The following is a 23,618-nucleotide window of genomic DNA, read 5'->3' as shown; positions in this document are numbered from 1 at the left end:
AGGTGCCACGGGTACTCCTTTTCTTTTTGCGAATACAGACTAACACGGCTGCAACTCTGAAACCAGTTAAATAATGGTGTTTGAAGCCTATTAAGATATAACTGCTGGTCTTAAAGTAGGATTAATTAAAATGTACAAGAAAAATGCAATTTGCTTTCATTTTATACATCATCCCACTGTGAACTTTTCATAACACATTCCCAGAAGTAATATTCTGGCCAGCATGGTGCTCTCAATACTGCCATCAAAAGCAAAGATGAACATAAAACTTTTTCAAAATTTGGCTCAGGTACTATCATTGTTAGATATTTCATAATCTATAATGCTGGCCATTGCTGTTTTGCAATATAATTGCATCAGTGATCTAACTTTTGACAGTATCTAAAGTGCCTGGAAATAGTTTGCTCTAGCACCTTTGTCTTTTAAAGACCATTTGGGGCTTATTTTAAATCCTTGTGCAGGCTGATTTATCACTTCAAACACCTGTCAGCTGTGCTTTATCTTGAAACTGATAGTAATAGTGTTGCTGATTTTTCAACAGCAGCTGTTAGAGGTTCATTAGTTAGACTCTCAAAGGGTGTAGATAACTAATATTTTTCTTTGTTAATGATCTCTTACGTGTTATAATACAAATTCTGAAATCCACTCAAAATTTGCAGCTTCCCTCTGTACTTGTAGCTTGCTAAAACTATTAGGTTTTTTATATTAAAATTTTCTCTCATAAAGCAGTTAAAATAAAAAGAGGTGTCATGGTGCAGAGTTAAATAGGCATTCAAAGCAATCTTTGGTATTGTGTATTTATGGGCAAGGTAGACCAGCCAGAGTCCAGAACATTCTGATCCAAACCCAAACAGATTCCAAAGTTCTAAGGGGCTAAGTCTGGATCCATGTACATTCAGGCCCATTTCTAGTTTAAATTTTTTAAGCTATGCAGAGAATAGCTGACTTCACTAATATCAGAAGATTTATTTCTTGTGGATGCTACTGATTTCCATGAAAGTATCTCCCCCACACTCTATAAACTATTCTTAATTACTAGCTTTGCTATTATTCTTAAAATACATTCTCTAAATCTCTTCCAAGGTTGCTTCTATTTAAGTGCTATAGTTATTCTTGCTAGAAACTCCTGGGGACTGGAACATCTGTGAACTCTCCTGCAGTTAGGAGCGTATTGGCACAACTGCTGGTTCAACCAGCAATGCTAACCAACAGATAATTACAGTTTGAAATTAGTATTTTAATTAACTGATCTTAGCAAATGTAAAGTGAAATCTCTCAGGCATTAAAGAAAGAAGCAGGAAAAAAAATTATTATTATCTAAAAAGTTCAGCAGACGGATGGTCAGCAGGTGATAGCTTGGCAAAGAGTGTTAAGTGTTCCCATTTTAATCTGCAATAAGAGAAAGCTAATTTAGGGCCTGGCTCTGTGAGGTGCTGAGCAGCTTCTGCAAGTTGCATTGTGACTTCAGTGTGGGATGAAGGCATCTCAGCATCTTGCAGGATTGAGCCATAAAAAAAGTGAGTTGGAACTTTTTCTAAAATTCAGCTAAATACATTTAAGAAGCTGGTTTAGGCCCAAGTTTCTTCTGAAGCCACCAGTTCTGCCATCTGAACCACATGGGCTGATACGTAGAAGTCCCAGGCAGAACAGGTAGCAGGATCATGGTATTAATCTGCAAGAGATGCAGCTGTGATGATGTAGGCTGACCTTCTGTATAACATAGGCATTAGAACATCCCCACAATAACTCAGAGAGCAGATCTTTTAGAAAATATCTACTCTTGATTTGAAAATTGTCAGTGATGGAGACTCCAACATGACCTTTGGTAACTTGTTCCAGTGGTTAATTATTTTCCAAATGTACACCTTATTCCCAGTCTGAATTTGTCTAGTTTCAGCTTCCAGCCATTGCATTGCGTTATACCTCTTTCTCTGCTAGAGTGAAGAACCCAATTTTAAATATTTGTTCCCCATGTAGCTATTTATAGAATGTAATCAAATCACCCCCATAACCTTCTCTTTGTTAAACTAAAGAAGTTTACACCTGGGGTTGCAAATTTTGGTTGGGTGTGTTCCGGGAGGTTTCTTCACATGACAATCTTTAATTAAAGATTAATCTTTAATTCCTGGAGACTTTAGGACAATCCTGGAGGGTAGGCAACCCTATCACACCATATAGAGCTATTGTTCCAGGTTCTCTGCAGACTCAGGCAGATATCTCCGCATCTGTTACACTCACATCACGTTTTCAAGCTTTGTAGTTAGAAGGACTGAAAAATTGCTTAAAAAGTAAGCTTGGGCCCAAGAGATGGACCCTTAGGCCTGGGCCCATGGTTCCTATGCCTTACCTGTCCCTGCCTTTGGGCAGGTTACACCCAGAACTGCCTAATACAGGATTTCTCTCTCTGAAGTAGCTGGTACTGGCCTCTGACAGATTGCCAGAGTAAATGGACTGCTGGTCTGATCTAGTATGCCAATTCCTATCCCAAATGGATTTTTTAAATTGTATTAAGGAATCATTTCAGTTCATATTTAAATTCTTTTAATTGAAAAATAAGATTTGACTGAACTAAAATTTCCATAATGGCCTCTAATTGCAAGAAACAATATGCAAAAAAGTGACTTCTTGAACAATAATTTGCATAGTACTATTTATTCAGAAAGATCACAGGATATTTTATAACAATATAGAAATTGCTTTTCCAGTGGTAGAGAAAGTAATCTCCATGGGCATGTTTTACAGAGCACAGCAACACTACACAAGAGTTTAGGAGAAGAGTGTGACAAACTGTTTTCATATTGACAAGTGAGTAAAGCATGTATTTTAAATCCAAAGAGATTTATGTTAGCTTAAGGAAAATAATAAAGAACAAATGTAAAGTCTTCCTGAGAAACTACAGTATGTGTTTTCTTTGAGAATAGGTGGGAGCAATTCAGAAAACAAAATGACTGTTCTCAGCAAACAGGTAGATTAATTCAAAATATAGATCATACTGTACATATTGTGTACACTTCAAGCAATTAATCCAACATTTAGGATAGGCAAAACATAATTACTAGAGTAGGTTGGGAAATACAACGCATTTTTCACAGATAAATTTTGAAAAAACAATTTTTGTTTAATTTTTTCCCCAGAAATTTTCTGGGTTTTTTTGTTTGTTTTTTTTTTTTAAGAAAAAAGTTTGTGAAAAACCCATTTTTCATCAAAAAATAGACAATTTTAAACAAAGTTAACATTTTCTGCAAAAATGTTCATTTAGAGGAAAAAAAAGCCATTTTTCATTGAAAAAAGGTTTGTTGGAAAAATGTTGACAATCTCTAATAATTATAGGGATCTAGATAGCACACTAACGGTAATAAAGATGCCATTAAATCTTTAATGACCCCTGACACTAGGATCTTCCATTTTCATGACATCTAAAAGGCAGTACCTCCAACAGCAGCATCCCTTCTGCAACACTGATTCACTAATGACCCATAAGGGGAAAGAATGCTCTGTACCGAATAACTAACCCAGGTTCCTGAGACACTTTGCATTTCCTTTGAGGTCTTTCATCCAAGCACTGAACAGGCCCAAATCTGCTTAGTTTAGAAGATATAGTGAGCTCACAGCCTAAATCGGAACGTCTGCAAACATGGAGCCAGTATGTTTCTAGTGTGAGTTTTTTTATGGTTTTTTTATTTGAAAATTACTTTGTGCTTTCAAAAGTTTTCTATTTGATTTCTTAACCCTTACCTGTATATTTCTTCTCTTAGAGCTTTGCATGAAAAAAACAAATGGCAACGTGTCTTTCAAAGTGCTCATATTGTTCCCACATTACCGGCACCAACTTAAAGGAAGAATTTGCCATATTCAACATTAGCAGCAAAAACAGTGCTGAACCCATATGTTTTCTTTTATATTTCCAATTTATATTTTGTGTTAGCTTCTGTGTCAGTCTGGCAACGTTTAAAAGGTACCTGAAAAAGGCTAAAAGTTAAATAAATCTTCAGGCAAAGCTGAGCAAAGTTTGCAGTTGTTTTCATGCCTTCCTTCAGATGTTTGAGTTCCTATTTGTACTTATCGATATTAATAGCTTTTCAGACAATGATGTATTATGTCAGGAAATATTAATATCCACAATTAATATCCTGATATATAGTTTAAGTCTGTCATTCCTCATTCTGTTTCTGTCACTTTCCTATTATACTGCTCTGACAATTCCCTAAAGATTCAGAAGAGATATGGTTTTGGGGGAACTCGTACCACTAATCATTGATAGCAATATGTTGTGCTGCAGAGATTGTTTTCAGTTTTGTCAGCAGGGATGATACTATTGTGCGTCTTCTCTACATGGAGGGAAGTTCTTTGTAAGATTCATTTACAAGCAGAAAATTTAATGGGATGCAAAGTTCAATCATGAGGGTGTGTTTTTGGGGTTTTTTTTGCTGAAGCAGCGTGTCATTTTAGTTTTAACTACAGGAGACAAGACAGAATTGTTAAAGCAATCCAATTATATAATATATTGAACAGGGGATTTCTGGCCACCTTTCATTAGTGCAGCAAAGTTGCAATAGTTGTAGCTGCTTTAAAACTCCACAGCCACAAAGCAATTTGCAAATCCCAAATATAGTAAAGGGCTGATTTTTAGAGGTGTTATGCACCCACAGTTTTCACAGACTTCTGATGGGATTCTGGATGCTCAGCGCTTCTGAATAATGAGGCATGTATTGCAATGTTCTGCTTTTGAATGGGTATCTTTGCATTCAAATGGGCATTATCCTAAAAAAGTGAAAATATTTTTAATAACTTTTAAAATGAGACTACTGATCAAGAAAATTGAAACAAATTAGTGACTACTGTTGGTTTTTAATTGGGCAAGAGCAGTAAAGCAAAGATTCCATAATCTCTAAATACAGGTAGAAGGGCTACCATAGTGGCTGGCTGTTATTTACAATTTAAGAGCGTGAATTGCAAAATGAAAAGTTTTTCAGTTTAGGAATGGGTGCTAAATACCCTTGGTAACCAGACTGTGAAGCGAAGGGCATTCCAAGGTATGTGTTTTAACCTCTCTTTTTAACTCCCACTACCATACCTCGCTCTGATTAGCATGGTTGAACTGTGGCAGCAATGTGTGTGTGATCTTTTCATTTACACTGAGGAATAATTAATTCAAAGTTTTGGACAAATGTCTAACAAAACTCAGATTGCTCTGTTAAAGTAAATAGGGAGGGTCTTTATATTGTTGGGGTATTATAGTTATCCACTGTATTAGCCATAATTCTTCTCTCTTTAGGGTAGTTCTAACAAATATAGGGCCTAATCCTGACATTACAGATTCTGGTTTTGGCCCCTGTTTTAATCCTAAACTACAACTCTTCCCCACATTCAAACCACAGGTGTTTTGCATTTTACAGTGAAAATCTTTTCTCACGATGAATGGCAAGATACTAGGAAACAGAGCATCAGGAAATACGTGGCTGTGGCTCACATTTTTATGGTTAGAACTGGGACTGGTATTGCTAAGTGGATAATAATAGCTTTGCCATAGCCAATGAGCAGTACACCTGAATTTTTTCTTTGTAAAATATACTTTAAACAGGAGAGCATGAAACAAAGAAATATGCAGTTAAAGAGACAGATAAAGTGAGCACAAAATTGCTGAAAGTGAGATGCAGTGAAAGAGCATGGCCAGTGAAACCTCTGTCCCTGTTCTGGCCACAGAACCAAACCTTATTCAACATTCAGAGTGCTTTGATAAGTGATCTCTTCCCTTCTCAGTCAACCCAACCCTCTACAGCCTCCCAGCAGGCTCCCTGGGTAGAATTCTAGGGCCATGTCTAAACTACCCGCCGGATCGGCGGATAGTGATCGTTTTTATCAGGGATCGATTTATCGCGTCTAGTGTAGATGCAATAAATCGATCCCCAATCGCTCTATCGACTCCGGAACTCCACCATGGTGAGAGGCGGAAGCAGAGTCGATGAGGGAGCGGTGGCCGTCGATCCCATGCCATGAGGACGTGAAGTAAGTGATTCTAAGTCGATCTAAGAAATGTCTACTTCAGCTACGCTATCTCGTAGTTGAAGTTGTGTATCTTAGATCGATCTCCCCCTCCCCCCCCCACAGTGTAGACGAGGCTTGACTCAAAGCTCTGGAGCTTCAGCCTTCCCTCAGTTTCCCACCATTGCCAGCCCAACTATTGGTAATTGTACTCTGATTTGCTACTCAGGTAACAGCTGTGCTCTGTGACCACTCCACAGCATGCACAGGGGGAGAAAATGCTGCCCAAACACTGGAGTCCACCCTGCCCAAGTCAAGCATAGGAGGTAGAAAGATAAGTTAAAGCCAAGTTGCCCTTCTATCAAAGCTGTTTCAACCCTAGTTAAGAACACACTTGTTTTTATTGTGTGATACCATGTGTGTACTGCACTCCACTTTCCACAGGTTCTCCAGGCACAGCAGGGAGTTGGGTCTCCAGAACTTAGGCACTGAAGAATAAAGCACAAGAGGAAACAAAGGGAAAAACTGGGACTCCTGAAAGGGAAAAAGAGAGAGAGTGTATGGAGTCACCTCTCTGTGTTAGTAAGTTTAAAAAAAATAGTAACCCCAGAAAGTGTCAGAGGATGGAGAGAGTTGTATAGGCTGAGGATCCCTGAACTTTATCTCTGGTGAAGAGGTGTTTGGTAAAATGTTGAAGCCCTGGCAAATTTATATCCATGTTTATTTCACTCCTATCTACTAATTTAGTACTCAAAGAATTCAAATAAGAGAGTTGGATGAGAGCATCCATTTGAGTTTATGCTGACTGTCCCTTATGTCACAAAACTATCTCATTTTAGTCATTCTAATAGGTTCCCCACAACTTAAATCAAATTCAGAAGCCTGTTGTATTTTCCTGAAGCTTCCTCTTTTTTCCTAAGTATGGAGCTAGGTGATATTTACACGCCCCATTGACCTTTCAAAAATAATTTCCAGTAATCATCCGACATAATTGTCATTAAATAATCTGCATCCGTTTCACACAAAATGGACCAAGGACACAGGGCGCAATCCTGGCAAAAGGGTAAGTGCCTTCTGCAAGTCATTGCACACATTCAGCTTCCATTGACTTCAGCTAAAGTTGTTTAGCTCACATTTGCCCATGGTATATTATGCCTTTATACTCCAGTTCACCAGGTTTTTGTGGAAAACAACTTTAAGCACAGTAATAGTTGTTTTTTCCACCAATGTTAGGAAAATAGCCCTTTATCAGTATCTTCTATAGCACATGCATAAAAATACTGCTTAATTCTCTGAATATATCTTGCAAAATTGTCCTCTCTTTCATTAAATTGGAAATGGTTCATATATAGCCATTTTAGCTTTACATTTTTATTTTTAATACATCCTCATCACCAGTTTTCTCTATTATGTTTCACAGTGTGCACAAAGAGTAGTTACATAAAAACAACTATTGTTGCTGGAAGGTTATAATGTAACACTTCTTGATTTCTTAGAATCCAGAGTAACACACACAGAGTAACACCACCCCAAATCAAAGAGAAACAAAACAGGCTGCTCCATAAAGAGAGAGCCACAACTCAGCCCCCATGCCTTATTCTAGGCTGATTGGCTGCTAGTAAGCCTAGATTGCATGCTTCCCTACAGAGCCCCCTACCTACAAGCAGGACAGGAAAGCCCATGAGAACCTAAAGTGACAGATCATAACTTTTAACACAATTTTCAGACCACCACAGTATAAATGCCTGGGAATCAAAGTTGGTCAAAAATCAGAATGTCCATCACTTTGAAAATTCAGATATTTTGATATTTGCTTTTATCCAGAATTGGGATGAAAAGTAGAAATACTGATTTTTTTCTTCGACCAACAGAAAGTTCTGAAAAATGTTCATTTAAAAAATTAAAAAGCATTTCATTTTCGCTCTATTCAACATTGAACTGCATCTGTTTGAGCTACTGCAATGCCTCATGGGAGTTTTTGTTCAGGTTCTTCATGCCCCCATTCTTCTCTTTAGGCTGGATGATGACATTGCCCCATGAGGTCACAGCAGTTCCTCCAGAGGGGAGACCCCTGTGCATCCTGGGAAATGTAGTCCAGCCAGGGAGCCCAGTTTATAAAGGAGAACAAAAGCATAAGGCACCTGAACTGCACTCCCATGAAGCACTGGGAAGCTCAGACAGATCCAGTTCAATGATGAACTGAGCCAAAATGCAGTGCTTTATTCTGTTCAACAAAACAAAATGTTCTGATTCAGATTGACCCAAATTATATTTCATTTAGATTTTCCCAATGGAAAATGGAATCAGCAGCAAAATCAAAAGTTTTCCCTAGGGAAATTTTGATTTTATGGAAGCTGCAATGTCCACCAGATACATTTAGATAGAAAATTCTTCATCAGCTGTATTGGTAACTACTCATTTAATCAATGTAAATGCTAGACACTCAAATTTGCTAATCTATGTAATCCAACAGTCTCATATCTGCCTACCCAAAGAGGATGCATTTTTCTGTCAGTTACCCAGTTGATGGGTCAGTTTTGCCAAAGTAGCATCTTCTTTTGTCTGGACAACATAGAAGAGCCGTTAGTGATTTCACTCAGTCACTTGACATGTTTAACAGTTTAGACTTTGATTCAGCAAAGCACTTAAATACTCATTCATGTGCTTTGCAGAATAGGGATAGACTTAAGCATGTCCTTAAGTGCTTTGCTGAATTAGGGCCTTCATTCACAGCCACGAATGCCCTTGGAATGTGAATTAAATCTTTATCATGATGAAAGCATATGGGCGCACAACAAATTCTGAAAAACATGTCTGTGACTAGATAGCATCAAATATGGCTCTTCTATGTAGTCTGGTTAATAGAAGATGATCCTTAATTCCTAAATTCCTTACAGCATTCCTGACAGCAATCACATCTGTTACCATAAAACCCATCACAGCCTCTGCCTTTGGGAGAAACACATTTAATTATCAGTAAAGTTCAAGCTCAGCTTGTTGTGATGAATTATTAGAATCTGTCATCATTTTCATACCAAAAAGGCTGTAATGGAATACAATTTTATATTTTTCTGTTTAATTGATGAAGGTCTGAGTTTTTATTAATCTTGTTGAGCTCAAGTGTAAGATGCTGAAAAAGCAAATATGATATTGTATCTAGCTAATGTGTGTGCTTTGCAAAATTGATAAGCCCTTTCAAGGCATAAATTATTTAAAATTTGATAAATGTGTTGAAATCATTGAATGTTCAAAACAGATAAAGCAGAGCAATTTCTCTCCCTCTCCCTTTTTTCAAGCTCAGGGTTTTGTTCCACCAGTTCAGTGATTTTGCATTATTATTGCAGTACACAGTATAAAAGACTGCAGACATACTGAAATTAGCATGAAGAAGCCAGAGACGTACCATAAGAAGTTAGTGTGAACATGAATATCTATTTTTCAAAATAAAACCATGGTACTGGTACAGCATTCGGAGGCCTAAGCTACAGCAGAAAATTCATTCAGCTTGACTATTGCTCAGAGTATGTGGAAAAAGCCTGAGCAACGTAGTTAAGTTGACCTAGGTCCTCCTTTAGACAGCACTGGGTTGATGGAAGAATTTTTCCATTGACCTAGCTACCGCCTCTCGGGGAGAACCGCTTTCCTAAGGCTATGTCTACACTAGCACTTTTGTTGGCAAAACTTGTCTGTCAGGTGAAACAAAAGTTTCACCGACAAAAGCACAGGTGTGAACAGCACTATGTCGGCAGGAGAGCATCACTCACCAGCATAGCTACTGCTACTCAGGGGTGGCTTAATTATGCCGGTGGGAGAGAGAGCTCTTCTGCTGGCATAGAGCGGCTACACAGGAGACCTTATGGCGGTGTAGCTGCAGCGTTACAGCTGTGCTGCTGTAAGGTCCATAGTACTGACATAGCCTAAGTAGCGCCTACACTGAATCACTACAGAGGTGCAGCTGCAGTGGTGTTGCTATAGCATTTCAAATGTAGACAAGCCCTGAGTGAGTTAAGAGCTACCTCCAGACTTTAGCTTCCCACGTAATTGGAGCTCTGAAAAGATTTATTCAGGCAGCTGGAAGAGGTTGACAACAATTTGGCCCTCTCAGTGATATGCTGGAAGGATCACAGCAGCATCACTAGTGGATGGAATAATGGTTCAGATCCATTTTATTCCAATAACTATTTCTTCCCCTTCCCTGATTCATTTGCACTAATTTCTGAGAGACCTGAAATGACCTTGGCAGGGATGAAGTTGGTGCCTCTCTCACTGATCAGCCGTAAAAAACCATGTCCCAAGATTGACTGATAACTTGGAGTAAAACCCTGGAAACATCAGGACAATTCGACCCTTACAAGGATACAATTCTTATCTTCTATTTATTTAATATGACATTTTAAAATGTCGCCCACATGAAAAGCTCTGGTGGCTGGGAGGATGTACAAAACAAATGAAGTAAAAATATAAATAGGACCAGTGTCCAAAATATGGAATCAGCTTAAAATTCACCCAGATTAGGGCATTCTTCAATTTAGCCTTCTTTCTCAGACAAAGCCTGGGAGGAAGAAAACCAAGAGCAAGGGATGGACTTCATGGGGAGCTGCATAAGTGAGACCAGGCATGAAATCCTGTCTCCACTGAAGTCAGTGACAAAACTCTCATTGACTTAAATTGGGCAAGAATTTTACCCCATGTCTCTAATCAAGTAAACTAGATTATGATGTACAAGTGCCTTCATGGGGAGAAAATAGGAGATATGAAAGGGCTCCTCAATCTAGTGTAGAAAGGCATTGCAGAAAGCAGAGACTAGAAATTAGAGCCACACAAATTCAAATTAGAAATAAGTCACATATGGAACAAACTACCAAGAGAAATAGTGGATTTTCCATCTCTTGATACCTTCAGATCAAGACAAGGTACTTCTCTGGAGGATATGTTGTAGTCAAACAAGCATATGGGCTCAAGACAGAGGTATCAGTGAATTCTATGGTCTGTGTCAAACTAGAATGATCTAACGATCCTTTCCGGCCTCAAAATCTCTGACTGGCTTTAGGGGAATGAGCAAAAGCAGGTGCAATGAGCGAAACCTACTACAGAAGGCAAACAAATTAAAAGACAAGTTCTCTCACTTTACTAAACAAGAGTTTTCAACTATTCAAACAACAATGGTCTTCACTACAGGGAAGGCTACACAGCAAAATGTAGCTAGAGTCTGGAGGTGAGATGCTGAGGAAGTCTGTTTTCCAGCATGTGCTGCATTCTTTTAATACCAATTTTTTTTTATTTCCTGTAAATTGCTAACCAAAGTGAATAAACAACTTAACAAAAGGCACTGGGCTGTGCTCACTAATAAACAAAAAGCTGTCATCAAATAAGGAGCCTTTGAAATGTTGAGAGGAAAATGAACCCTTGGAGAGTGCTGTTCTTCTATGCTGTAAAACCTTTTGACTTAAAAATAAAAATCTGCATAAATAAAATAAAGTTATAGATAGAAAAACACAAACATTATTCATATTTCTAACAGTCTCACCATATTCCTCTCCCGGGTTCCTGTGGTGCATTGCCCTGGCAAGTCCAAAGTCAAGTCTTTCTTTGTTAGCAACATTTTTAAACTAAACATTTTCAAAACATAAAGCATTTCCCTAGTAAGAGCTGGCATAGCCTCCTTTCAAGCAATTGATTCACCTCAACTTTTGCAGGTGCTGAGCCTTGTTCTCTCAATGGAATTAGTGTGACAAGATAACAATAGGAATGGAGGTGGAGTCAGATATTAAAGTTTACGTTTTATTCACCACTTCCAGCAATGTTTATTTCTTCCTCCTCCCCCTGAGTAAAATATTCCTTGCACCAGAATATTCATTCCCATAGCTCAATTATTTGTATAACTGGCTATTTGGATATTGTGCAAAAATAGACAGAATATTGTCAGATGCAGTCATCTGTGTCACCTTTGTTACAGGAACATGTCAGATTATCCTTTGTGAATACAATCATGGGGGGGTTTATATACCGCATGCTCTTATGTAATGTGATGTGATCAGATGCCATTGGTTTAACACAATACAGTGTTGTGATCCCAGCACCTTGATTAATGATAGCTCACCCTCTAAAGCTCCATTGATGCCACAGATAGAGTTGTGTTTTTGTTAGCAGTTTGCGTCACTCATTTGACCCTGTTGCAGCACAAACAGCTGAGCAGTGTCCATACAGTTACATTTTTCACATAATAACCATGCAGTTTGCGTATCCACACCCACCATGCTGTAGCAGTGAATGCTGGGACAATGTGGTCAGCAGCCCCGTACTGTCTCATTATGAGCTAGAGCACCTTAATGAAATGCACAGAGCAACACCAGCAGCAAAAAAATGTTAGGCAACCCTTCTAGGATTTCTTACTACAAATGGGAGAAAAAAAGTCTGGTCAAACAGATGGCACAAGCACAGTTAGACTCTCCAATATAAGGTGCACAAAAAAAGGGGGGGGGGCCTGAACTAGGCAGAGAAAGACAATTGTGTGCAAGCCTACACCCCTGGCAAAAGGCAAAACACTATGAGCTGCCATGTTACTTTTCCAGTTTGAGTGTAGACACACAACAACATGTTCACAGCCAACCTCATCAATTTCTGTTCTATGCTTTGTTTCTTAGTTTCCTCCATTGCTTCCCACCAGTTCAGCTGCCGTTAAGAGTAGAAGCACAAGTGCAGACTGGGCACCTGCATTTTAATCAGGGAGTCATCAAAAGTTGCTCAGAACAGGCCCAGAGACAAGTTTCTGGGAGCCCTTCTGTTTCCAGGCAGGCAGGAAACATGGTTTTAACAGCTTCCATCATGGTATTTCAACATTGCTACTTCTGGGCCCCAGTTGGAATCTGTAAATGCAGCAAAAGAGCTACCTTTTTTCATCTTTCAGAAAAGGTTCGTGGCAGGTTTTGGACTGAGGGTTGGGTGAAAGTGTGGATCCATTCTTGTTTCATCCAAGCAATGTGGCATTTCTGTAACAAGGCAGCTGATAGTTACTTGCTTAGCAGTGGTTATGGCAAGTTGTGCTGGGAAAGTGCTATTCCCCAAACCATCCCGCTGCTCTTTAACTTGTGAGAAAGATTGCGGGTGGCTAAAAAGCCATACATAATCATGCCATTTCTTCACCCAGGCCCTTTCATCATATTGACAGTTTTTCATAGTATCATTACAGCAGTCCTTTTTGTGCTATTTTAGATAAGCATCTGTCAGCGTTTCCATTAGAATCCCCTATATTTATGAGTTAACTCAGCCATAAAAAATTAATCCAGAGGCAGAAACTTGACATACAAGGTCTCTGCCTAGGAGTGATCTTTGTCTTTTTCCCTTTCCTAATTGGAGTCTTAATAAAATGTGCTTATTCATTTTTAATTAGAGATAGGGTCTGGCTGGTAAACTTGGATCCAGATTTCAAAACCGGCAAGTTTTGGGCTAGTATGTTATACAGAGAGGGAGTCAGCTGTAGGTTGAAATGGAGATGCAGACTCGTATTCTGAACCCCCTTCACCATTCGACTGAAGGTTTTGATTCAGGTTCATCTCAATTTTTACATTATAAAAAGACTATAAAAAGTAACTATGTTCAGATGCTGATTTAGAGTCTTATACTAGAAAACTTGTGTTTGTAAAAAGAACATAACAGACTAGAGCCTTTTAGTTTTCTGAGTTTTGCAAGGTGAGAAGATGGGAGAAGTGAAACATTAAGGATGGATTTCATTATACATTCAAGAAAGTGGATCCTGAAAAGTACTAGATATGAAATGCCTATACAGTATCACTATAGAACATTTTTGTCTAGTTTAATTTATACTGAAGCCTGCCCCAGAATTGTACAAAAACAACACACATTTCTATATTTATGAAGGAAGTGTTATCTAAGCTATTCTGAAGGAGCACACACACTCACCGTATTTTATCACTTCAGATCAATGAAATTCACATTTTTCTGAAGTTTGCACTTCTTCTTCTTATACAATGAATGAGAGAGAGGCATCTCAGAATAGGATTCACAAAAGCCAGCATGCTAGCTTCTCACCTAACCTAGCCAGTAGCAGGTGCCAAACTAAGGGGTGTATCCTAAACCCTGCCCCTCCAGGGAACTTGGTATCTAAACCCAGGATAAAGGGAGGTACCGCCCTCTGCTTGGTATTCTCAGCTGCAAATCTCCTCTTGGAGATAGACACCTACGCCATTTTTGCAGGCAACAGGAGTGTGGAAGACCTCTCTCGTAACTTTTATCCCAATGGTTACATTATTCACCTGGAATGTGGGAGACTCACCATTCATGTCACGTGAAGAGGGAGAAGGGATTTGAACAGAGATCTACCAGCCCTCAGGTGAGAGTCCTAGTCCCTTGGGCTCTGAAATAGTCTCATGTAGAGCTCCACCACAGCTTGTCTACACGCGGGATAATGCACTATTTGGGGGAGAGTGATTTCTGAAGCTCACTAATGTGCTATGCACTGATTGGCCCCATGTAGACCCTGCTGGTGTCAACTAATGCTTTCCTTGTGCACTTTAATACAGTATTATTTCAAACAGCACTACTTGAAGCGCACCAATAGGGTCTACACAGACCAATTTATGGATAACACATGAATCTGCTTTAGAAATCATTCCCCACCCCTCCATAGACACATTACCACACCATGTAGAAAAGTCCTCAGTCTTTCCCGTTGAAGCTGTCGCACTGTGGATAACTAATGAAAGACTCATTGGGCCAGAAAGACAGAGCACGAGCACACTTGTAAGCGAGAATGGCTCTATAACCTGATCGCTAGAGCTCACACCTGGGAGACCTAGAATCCAATCCCCCTGCTCCAATAACTTTTTAAAAATGATTTATGCATAGTAGGAGAGACTGAAGGAGCCCCACATCAAAATACACTGTAGTCCATATCCTGTGGCTAGGGCACTCAAAGGAACAGCCATACTGGGTCAGACCAAAGGTCCAGTCTAGGCCAGTATCCTGTCTTCCGACAGGGGCCAGTGCCAGGTGCCCCAGAGGGAATGAACAGAACAGGTAATCATCAAGTGATCCATCCCTTGTCACCCATTCCCAGCTTCTGGCAAAACCGAGACTAGGAACACCATTCCTGCCCATCCTGGCTAATAGCCATTGATGGACCTATTCTCCATGAACCCATCTAGTTCTTTTTTGAACCCTAACCCAGAGGTGTCAGATCCCTGCTGAAATCCTTTATCCCCCTCAAGTGGATTGGGGTACATGAACTGGGGTGTCCCATATCCCAGGTTAGTACCTACCTATTGACCTAACAATTATGGAAGAGGTGGTCCTCCTCCTCCACACCCGGCTGTGTTGCGTGAGCTCATCTTGATCTGATAGGCAAGGTCTGAGTACACTTACTGGATTGAGCCCTGCAGGCAAGTTAGGTGGAGGAACACCTCTATCTTCCCCTTGCTTTGTGCATCGCTTTAGGGCATAGGCATCCAGACGCCTAGAGGGAGGCAGCAATATGCATGTGCAGATGCAGAAATGTAGGTGCCTAGAGAATGTTTACAGCAAAAATTTAGGTGCTGAGTGAGTGAGGTCAGTAGCAGGAGAGTGTGGATTTTGGGAATCACTTGGCCTCATTTTGGGATTTAGGTAGCTAAAATGTCAGTTAGATAGCACTCTACTCACAAAAAGACATGGGTAACTATACATGATGTTTGTGGTCAGATGTTGGCTGAGTGTGTGTTCTCTCTGCATACTGTACTGACTCTGGCCATATAGCCTGTACAGCAGGCTCTGATCGAACTGTCCAATAACTACAGACTCAGTTCTTTGCGATGGAACTTGATTAGGTTTATTGTCAACGGAGCACAGTATTGGTGCCTTGTACTTGCTACTAGGAATGTAAAAACAATTTAAAAGTTAACCGTTTAAATTGTTAAAATATGTCATTTAAACGGTTAACCGATTAAGCAGCTAGGGCCAATCCAGCCTGTTGGCCCAGGGTTAACGGTTAAGGTGGGTTAACCAGTAAGACTAAAGCATTAGTCTTTTACATCCCTACTTGCTACAAGTACACTCAATGCATGTATGCCTGTGACAATGGACGCAGCTCATTTAGTGGCAGGACTTTCCACTATCCTTTGGCTAGCCAAAGACACTCCCTCTTCGACTCCATTTTATACCATTTATCCATTTTATATCAAGACAAACAAGTTACATACTGCCCCCTGACATAGTTAATTGACACCCTCTGACGTAGCCAGTTATCACCCATCACCTTGTACATCTCTATCCATCGCACTGACCTTACCTTTAGGATGGGTCAGTGTGCTCCTGTTATCTTTAGGGAATGTGTTGGTATCAAGGTGTTCTGGTACCATCCTTCTGGAATGTGTTTGCATGAGTGCTCTGTGCCTAGCACCTCTTAGGAATATGTGTTTTTGCAGTAGCACTCTTATTCTTGACAGATTCTGTGAGCAGGGCCTGCCTCTAGTTCACAGCCTGATTTTGCTTTATATCAGCAAAGTTTTGACCACTACTTTAGCCAAGGCTTCATACGAGGCCTCTGATACAAGGGCTTATGTTTCACGCCCTCTTCCTACTACAGTGTTTTGCACAAGATAAGTTACTAGGCACAGACCAATATAAAAGGCATTAACAACTAAAAGAAAGAGTTACGTACGGACATTATAAACAGACAGTCTTCAGAGAACAGGGTTTGAAGGGGAGGGGAGGGAAGACACACTAGGCAAATGAAAATAGTAACAGAAAATTCTGCTTTGCCATTTCACTCTACCTCTAAGACACTAATCTCTTGAGGCTAAGAAATTGGTCTTTTCCCTTTGAGCCCCAGTCCTGGAAATCCTTATTCATAGCAGTAGCATTTACTCAGAGTAGTCCTCTGGAATGGGATTACATGTAAAGGCTAGTCATGCAATTAAGGGCTTGGACCCTATTTATGTACAACTAAATATTAAATAATCACCCCATTATCTTCACATTTTTATTTTCACTTTTTCTCTTTTGAAACAGATATTTTGTGACACTAAACAAACAGTCCATGCCACAGAAGTGCTGGATTGGGAAGACAAAGATGCTGCAGAGACATTGGTCAACAACGTTGTCCATTCCAGGATCATCAACCCTTTACGCCTATTTGTTAAGCCATCACCAGTGTTGAAACATGGCCAGATGTCATACTCAGACAGCATAGAAAACTTTTGGGATTGGTTAGCCAACATCACTGAGGTTCAAGAATCTCTTGCACGGACTAAGCGCAGACCAATAGTAAAAACTGGGAAATTCAAGAAAATGTTTGGGTGGGGCGACTTCCATTCCAACATCAAAACTGTTAAACTAAACCTCCTCATCACAGGGAAAATTGTTGATCATGGCAATGGAACCTTCAGTGTTTATTTCCGACATAACTCAACAGGTCTTGGAAATGTTTCCGTAAGCCTGGTGCCACCTTCTAAGGTGGTGGAATTTGAATCTTCTCCACAGTCAACGCTGGAGACCAAGGAATCCAAGTCCTTCAACTGCCGAATTGAGTATGAAAAAACAGATCGGGCTAAGAAAACTGCCTTGTGTAATTTTGACCCTTCAAAGATCTGCTACCAGGAGCAGACACAAAGTCATGTTTCTTGGTTGTGTTCTAAACCATTTAAAGTTATCTGCATTTACATCGCTTTTTACAGTGTAGATTACAAACTGGTGCAAAAGGTCTGCCCCGATTATAATTACCATAGTGAGACGCCCTATTTGTCCTCTGGCTGATGTAATTCATATTCTGAGTAACTGTAGAAATACAGCACTGGTCATAAATATGAGTTTCCTTTAATCTTCTGCAGAAGACAGTGCTTCCCTATCAGGTTAAATATGTCTTTAAAAAAATTGTAGATGTTTGTGCTGTTTCATAAATATTCAACCTGTTTATGTAACAATCATTTTCATTTAACACAATTACATTCTGGCTATGTTAATAATAAGAGAAATATCAGACATTAGCAAAATATGACAAGGAGGAACAAAATTATGCATGTGCTAAACACTGATCTGGAAAGTTAGCTTTATTGAAGTATGTTTAAAGGGCTGCATTAGATAGTAGATGCAGCGAGATATTTTACTTGGTATATACAGCACCTCGCATCCTGGGGTCCCAATCCTGATTGTATTTTGTTAGCACCTACAGTTCCCAAACAACAAACAGTAAGAGGAAGACAACTGGGCCAGGCCTGCAAGCTCTCCACATGCAAAACTCAATTTCAACAACTTTTCAATTGATGTCAACAGGATTGTCACACACAGAGTCCTAATTAATTAGTTAATTAGTTAATTAATTAATTAGTTAATTAATTGAGTCCTAATATTTAAATAAAATGCTATTTCTATTAAAGAAATGAAAGAGAATTGAATTCCTATTCTGGGTTTTGGCAGTAATGCATAGTCACTGGAATGGAAAAGCAGTTTCTTCAAATACTTACCAGTGAAAATGCAATGATCTTTAGTCTGTTAGACCCACCAAGTATACAGGTTTGGTTACATCTTTCCCTATGGGGGTCACCATTGTTTTGATTTATACTTGGATGTTTACATCTATATTGGTACTAGTTTAAGATGGTAATAGAATATAAGTGTACCCTGGAAAAACATGGTCCATGTTCAATAAATCCCAGAATAAATAAGAGTGTGGTTTCCATTTAAAGGAAAGTATTTACCTTAACATCTTGCTATCCAGCACATCCTGATTTATTACCTTCCTGGAAATGGAAAAGTATCACAAGATAAGGCCAATACCCCAATAACACATGCTCTTCTTTTTCATGAAACCCAGTTAAACTAGTTAGTATCTTTTAAGACAAGAAAACCACAATCCCTGAAAAATGAAAGGTCAACAAAAATCTAGACACCACCCTCATATAAGATTACAAACCACTGCCATTAGTACAGCACATTTCAACATATGGCCAGATCCTGAGCTGGTATAAATGTATACCACCAGAGGATCTGGCCCTATATGCTGCTTACATAGGGACTCATACTGTTCCCCTGAAGTCAATGGCAAAATCAATTTCAACAGTTCGGGATCAAGCAAAAATGACATTTGTATTTTTTTTTGTTATTGTTTTTACCACCATTGCTGATTATCAAGACATGTGTGTAAAAAGAAGTGAACTTCTGCTTCTCTTTTCTGATGTCACAGTTTAGTGTCTGATGTCACACCTCTTTGCCAAGGTTTGGAAAGGGTTTGGCTGGAAAGGAGAGAGCTGTTTATTACATACGAACTGATGAGCACTGACAGAAAGATACATGAATATAAGAAGTTTTGTTAAAGCAGCTGTGCTTCTGGACCAACAACTAGATAGACTATATGTCAAATCAAAAAGGATGTCACTCACTAGATTATTTCTCTATTCTTACTTATTGCAAAGCCTCATACAGAAAAATCCTTTGTTAAAAAAAATGTTTAATTTGTTTTTGTCTTAAAGTTACAAGTTTAGAAATGTGGATTTGTTTATAAAAATCTAAAAGTTTCCTGTCACAGCTTATTCCATACAAATGGTCTTTGGGTTTTGGTTTACTTATTGATACCTACATAATGTTCTGTTTTGTGTTCTGTATAGCGTCTTAGATTTAGCTGTATATATGCTAGTATTTATTACTATATTCTATATGTTCAGTGTTTGGTGCTTTTGTAACTTAGCTGTAAGCCACAATTTTATTGCCATGTAGTTTTACCCAGCTCTATAAACTATTTAAAAAACTACAAAGTATTTATTGTAGAGTATGTGGAAATCATATATGTGTATATACAGTACTTAAATCTATGTGTACATATACAGAATATATGTGTACATGCATTTCCATGTAAATAAAGAGAGTTTGCTAAATCTGTCACTTGTTTGTAGTATATTTAATTTTAAAAATGTTTTTGTTCTTCTACATATTTACTGGCTTAATGATTCACTTGTATGAAAATTCTGTTCAGTACTGTTCAGTACCGATTCTTTTTCCAGATGTACAGTTGTCCATCAGAACTCAGTGTGCTGCAGCACTCAGCAGAACAGAACACTAAGATTCTATAGCATTTAAGTCTATAGGGCACAGATGACTGAGAAAAGAAATTTAAGTTTTTCATGAGAGGCAGAATTCTTACCATGGGCTGTTTATTAAATGACTTGATTACTGAATAAGGATTTAAAAATAAAATAAAATAAAATAAAATAAAATAAAATGTAAGTAAATTTTAAAAGATGTTTGTAACACGGGAGCCAAATCCTAAGGTGATAACTCAGGCCAGAATCCTGGAATGAGGACCTCACAGGTAGATCTCCCAAGCATAAATCATTGAAGGATCAGGGCTTCATTGATGCTTCAAGTGTGGTCCCTATTGCATTCCACTGAGGTTGTATGCATGTGCCATGTGCCCAGAGCTGGAGTTTTTCAAAGTAGTAATGTCCATCATTCTGTACATGCACGCTAGCATTGCCTCGTGGTTTAGCCCAAAGCAATAGAGGGTGGGGTGGACTGACCAGATCTTCAGTGGCTTTTCATCACCACATGTTCCAAGTCAGAACTTCTGCTGTCCTCTCGTCCTTGGTGGCGCATTTTCCAAACTTCCCAGAAAAACTCTTTATTTTCATACATAGGATTCTTGCTGTTTTTGTAATAGTTGTCTTGTTTCTGAAGTTTTGTAGGTTTAAGGGCTGGGGATGCCGCTTTGATGGTTTCCCGCCAAACAGTCCCCAACATCACCTCTCCTCCAAACCCCCAGCACCCAGGTCTGGGTACTGTATATAGTCAAGATTTTTGCTCTCTTTGTAGTAATTATCTTGTTTCTAGAAGTTTTTTATTCAGTTAAGGATTTGGGATGCCACTTCTGCAGATTCCCACCAAACAGTCCCCCTCCCTCCAGCACCCAGGTCTGGGTATTGGGTTATGTTGAAGAGGCCAGGATTCAAAGTCTGAGCTTCTTGCCCTTGCTTGTTTTTCCTCAGCAATGAGCACCAATGCTGTCTATACTGTTTGGGGGAAGCCCACACCACGTTCAGATGCAGTATCTGCCTCTCCTTCCCTGCTCGCGTATGGGAAGGCAGAGCCTTCAGTCTTAAGTACCACCTCATGAAGGTTGCCAGGGGGCCTCCATCAGATCCTGGCCAGAGAACACCCCCCCGAATAGCCCAAGAGTGCGCCTCCTACTGTGGAGCCAGTACTACTGCCACAGATCACGCACCAGGTCCTAGCCATGAGTCACAGAAGCCTGGCAATAAGTCTTCCTCTAGATCTAAGAAAGTTGTCACGCCATCCATGAGTCCACAGAGCAGTGCCACACTTCAAGGCCTACAAAAGAGACAAGATGTCACATCACTCGCCGATCTGCTGGTCCCAGTTCCGGACACACATACCCCTTCTGCATTGGCTCTGCCAGCATCCCATGAATCATCAGTTCAGAGACGGATCCCCTGACTGGCCCTGGTTCCATTGACTCCAGAGAGACTTGAAAGTGCCCCTTGAAAGGATGAGATCCCCATGTGTTCCTATACTTTTGCCTACATAGAGCCCCATCCACTGTCTTGGAAACGCCACCTTTTGGCCATGTTTCTACAGTACGCCCCGTTCCATCGGCACTGCCATTTGTATTGGACTTTGGTTCCTCTGAGTCTGAGAATCTGGATGTTACACATGATCCACTGCTTCCATTCCGAAGACATGACTATCAGAGGTTTATGACGGCAATCTGGCAATACCCTACTTTAGCTCAGCCCAGGAACCACTGGTATTGACTCCTTGGGCACCACCACTGCAACAGCAGGATCAACCAGGTTGGCCATATTGGAGCTCGTGGCCCCAATATTCACCTTCAGAACTGTCCCATTCAATGCAGGAGGGCTCCCCTGTATCACTGCCCCATTCTTCATTGAGTAAATGTTCGGAACCAAAACTAGACAGACAATGTGCTGATCAGCCTGGGCCCAACTATACCAATGGAACCAGAGATATTTCCTTCGTAGTCCCCAGACATGGCTGTGTTGACGATACCCATCTCTCCCCCGGACTATTGTCAGTTTCAGGAGCTGTTATGAAGGATAGCACCTGCTCTCCAGTTCCCATTGAATGAGGTACAGGACATTTTAGTAACAGGTACAGTTACTAGACATTTTACATGCATCGGTACTGGCCAAGGTGGCCTACTGATCAATGATGCCTTTCTCCAACTGGCTCGCACTGTGTGGCATACACTCGCCACATACGCCCCCACCCCAGTTGGGGCAGAAAGAGGTACTTTGACCCCCCCACACACAAGGGGTTTGAGTTTCTGTTCTCTCATCCTCTGCCCAATTCCCTGGTGATTCAGGCTGCTGCAGAATAGGCTAAACAGCAACATACACTCTTCACCCCCACTGACAAGAAGGGCAAGAGACTAGACCTTATGGGTCACAAGGTCTTCTCTTACAGCCTCCAGTTCAGGATCTTGAACTACTTGGCACTGATGGCCAAATAAGACTTTTTAAACTATGGAGAGATGGCAGAATTTGTGAATAAGCTACCTCAAAAGGATCATACCCAATTTCAAGCTATTTTAGAGAAAGGCAAGTTAGTCACCAGGTCCATACGTCAGGCTGCAGTTGATTCAGCAGACATATCTTTGGGCATATTGGCGACTAGAATTGTCATGAGGAGTGAATCCTGGTCACATACCTCAGGTTTCCCTAGGAAGTACGGAAGAGTTGAGGACCTCCCTTTTGATAAATCACACCTCTTCAGTCAGAAGACGGATTATTCCTTGCACTCACTGAAAGACTATTTCAGAGTAGCAGCCGTGTTAGTCTGTATTCGCAAAAAGAAAAGGAGTACTTGTGGCACCTTAGAGACTAACAAATTTATTAGAGCATAAGCTTTCGTGAGCTACAGCTCACTTCATCGGATGCATTTAGTGACTCTTTGCAATCCTTAGATCTATATACGCCAACACCAAAGCGAAAATTTTAACGCCCGCCACATACGCAATGCTACAGAACTCCCCAGTTCTACTACCTACAAGCCTTCACAGAAACGCCCAAAGGTCCACAGATACTGTCTGTCTGCTCCAACAATACAGTCCTCTGCCCAACACACTCAATGTTTGCATAAGCGATATGTCCAAATGCAACTAGAAAGCCATCACTCACTTTGCACCCCAATGCACTTGCCAGCCATCCCTTTCAGGGGCCATCTCAAACTCTTTCTGCCAGCATGGAGAGCAATAGCAATGGACAAGAAGATCCTGGATGTCATTCAACAAGGCTCTACCATCGAGTTTGTGATGTTACCTCCTCCACATCCTCTGCCCTGATCCAATCTCAGGGATGATTCTCACAACACTATTCTTACTCTAGAGGTAGACTACCTCCTGCAGAGAGGAGCAGTGGAGCCAGTCCCTACAGCAGAGACTCTCAAACTAGGGGTCATGACCCCTCAGGTGGTTGCAAGGTGGTTAAATGGGGGTTGCAAGTTCTGGCTGACAGCCCCAAGCCCTCATTAAATTACCTCCCCCCATTTTTAATTTATAAGGGGGGGATACACTCAGAGGCTTGCTGTTTGAAAGGGGTCATCAGTGGATAAAGTTTGAAAACCACTGCCCTACACTGCCTTGTAGAACACAGGGTCTATTCCAATTATTTTCT

At 40.2% G+C, this 23,618-nt stretch overlaps 1 protein-coding gene across 1 annotated transcript in view; it reads left to right on the top strand.

Annotated features, from left to right (window-relative positions):
- Positions 1-19,848, top strand: part of NXPH2 (neurexophilin 2) — a 60,984-nt gene extending 41,136 nt beyond the window's left edge. The window contains exon 2 of the mRNA XM_038422005.2: positions 16,987-19,848. Coding sequence (XP_038277933.1) covers positions 16,987-17,730 — 744 coding nt within the window. The 3' untranslated portion in view covers positions 17,731-19,848. The remainder of the gene's footprint in view (positions 1-16,986) is intronic.
- The last annotated feature ends 3,770 nt before the right edge of the window (positions 19,849-23,618 follow it).

The sequence above is a fragment of the Dermochelys coriacea genome, chromosome 11 (assembly GCF_009764565.3).
Source record: "Dermochelys coriacea isolate rDerCor1 chromosome 11, rDerCor1.pri.v4, whole genome shotgun sequence".
Lineage (NCBI taxonomy): Eukaryota > Metazoa > Chordata > Testudines > Dermochelyidae > Dermochelys > Dermochelys coriacea.
The sequence above is the reverse complement of the archived record's forward strand: the minus strand, read 5'-3'. Positions and strand labels throughout refer to the sequence as shown.